Source organism: Colobus angolensis, unplaced genomic scaffold (genome assembly GCF_000951035.1).
Source record: "Colobus angolensis palliatus isolate OR3802 unplaced genomic scaffold, Cang.pa_1.0 Scaffold190, whole genome shotgun sequence".
Classification (NCBI taxonomy): Eukaryota; Metazoa; Chordata; class Mammalia; order Primates; family Cercopithecidae; genus Colobus; species Colobus angolensis.
This window is the reverse complement of record NW_012115044.1, coordinates 6,788,099-6,788,770: the sequence shown is the minus strand read 5'-3', so window position 1 is coordinate 6,788,770 and position 672 is coordinate 6,788,099. Positions and strand designations below refer to the sequence as shown.

Genomic DNA, 672 nt, shown 5'->3' with positions numbered 1-672 from the left:
TTTCTCCTGTTTGGCTTGAACAAATCATTTCACCATCTTGGGCTTCCGTTTCCATACTGGGTGGGGAGGAACGGGTGTTACAAGATCTCTCAGTTGTCTTGCTGCTTTCCTTCTTCGTGAGCCCTCCCCAAGTTGATTTAACAAATTCTCTATAACCTAGAGTCCTAGAGTGTAAATACTACAGTCCAGGTGACAGGTCAGCGGGCTTCCTTGCGCATGCGCTGATGAGGCACCCTCTCGTTAAGGCCGGAATTTTGCCTCTGCTGCGCACGCGCCCTTTTAAATCCCCCCCCCACCTGTCAGAGAGAGGCAGGACTTCCTGTATTTTTTTTTTTTAGAGCGACTGCCGGAAGTGCCAGCGGACAAATCGGCGTTTGCGGAGGCTCGCATAGATTTGGCTGTCTCCGCTCGTAGCTGCTTTTGGCGCGAAAGATGCCGGGTCTGGTCGACTCAAACCCTGCCCCGCCTGAGCCTCAGGAGAAGAAGCCACTGAAGCCTTGCTGCGCTTGTCCGGAGACCAAGAAGGCGCGCGATGCGTGGTCAGTGTGCAGCCGGAGAGGGCGCCGCCGATGAGCCTCGGGCCGCGGCCTGTGCCTTCCGGTGCCTCTGCCCTACGCCCTCTGCCCTCTACCCTCTGCCCTTTTCCTTCCCCTCTTCCCCGCCTCCTCCCCT

The 672-nt window shown here is 57.1% G+C and overlaps 1 protein-coding gene across 4 annotated transcripts in view; it reads left to right on the top strand.

Annotated features, from left to right (window-relative positions):
- The first annotated feature begins 339 nt into the window (after nt 1-339).
- LOC105510734 (cytochrome c oxidase copper chaperone) overlaps nt 340-672 on the top strand; it is a 13,629-nt gene continuing 13,296 nt past the window's right edge. For all 4 annotated transcript variants that reach the window (XR_001001606.1, XR_001001607.1, XM_011940633.1 and 1 more), the window contains exon 1: nt 340-539. Coding sequence is in view for 2 of the 4 variants with exons in the window: in XM_011940633.1 (XP_011796023.1) it covers nt 433-539 (107 nt within the window). In the remaining 2 variants the exon portion in view is untranslated. The remainder of the gene's footprint in view (nt 540-672) is intronic.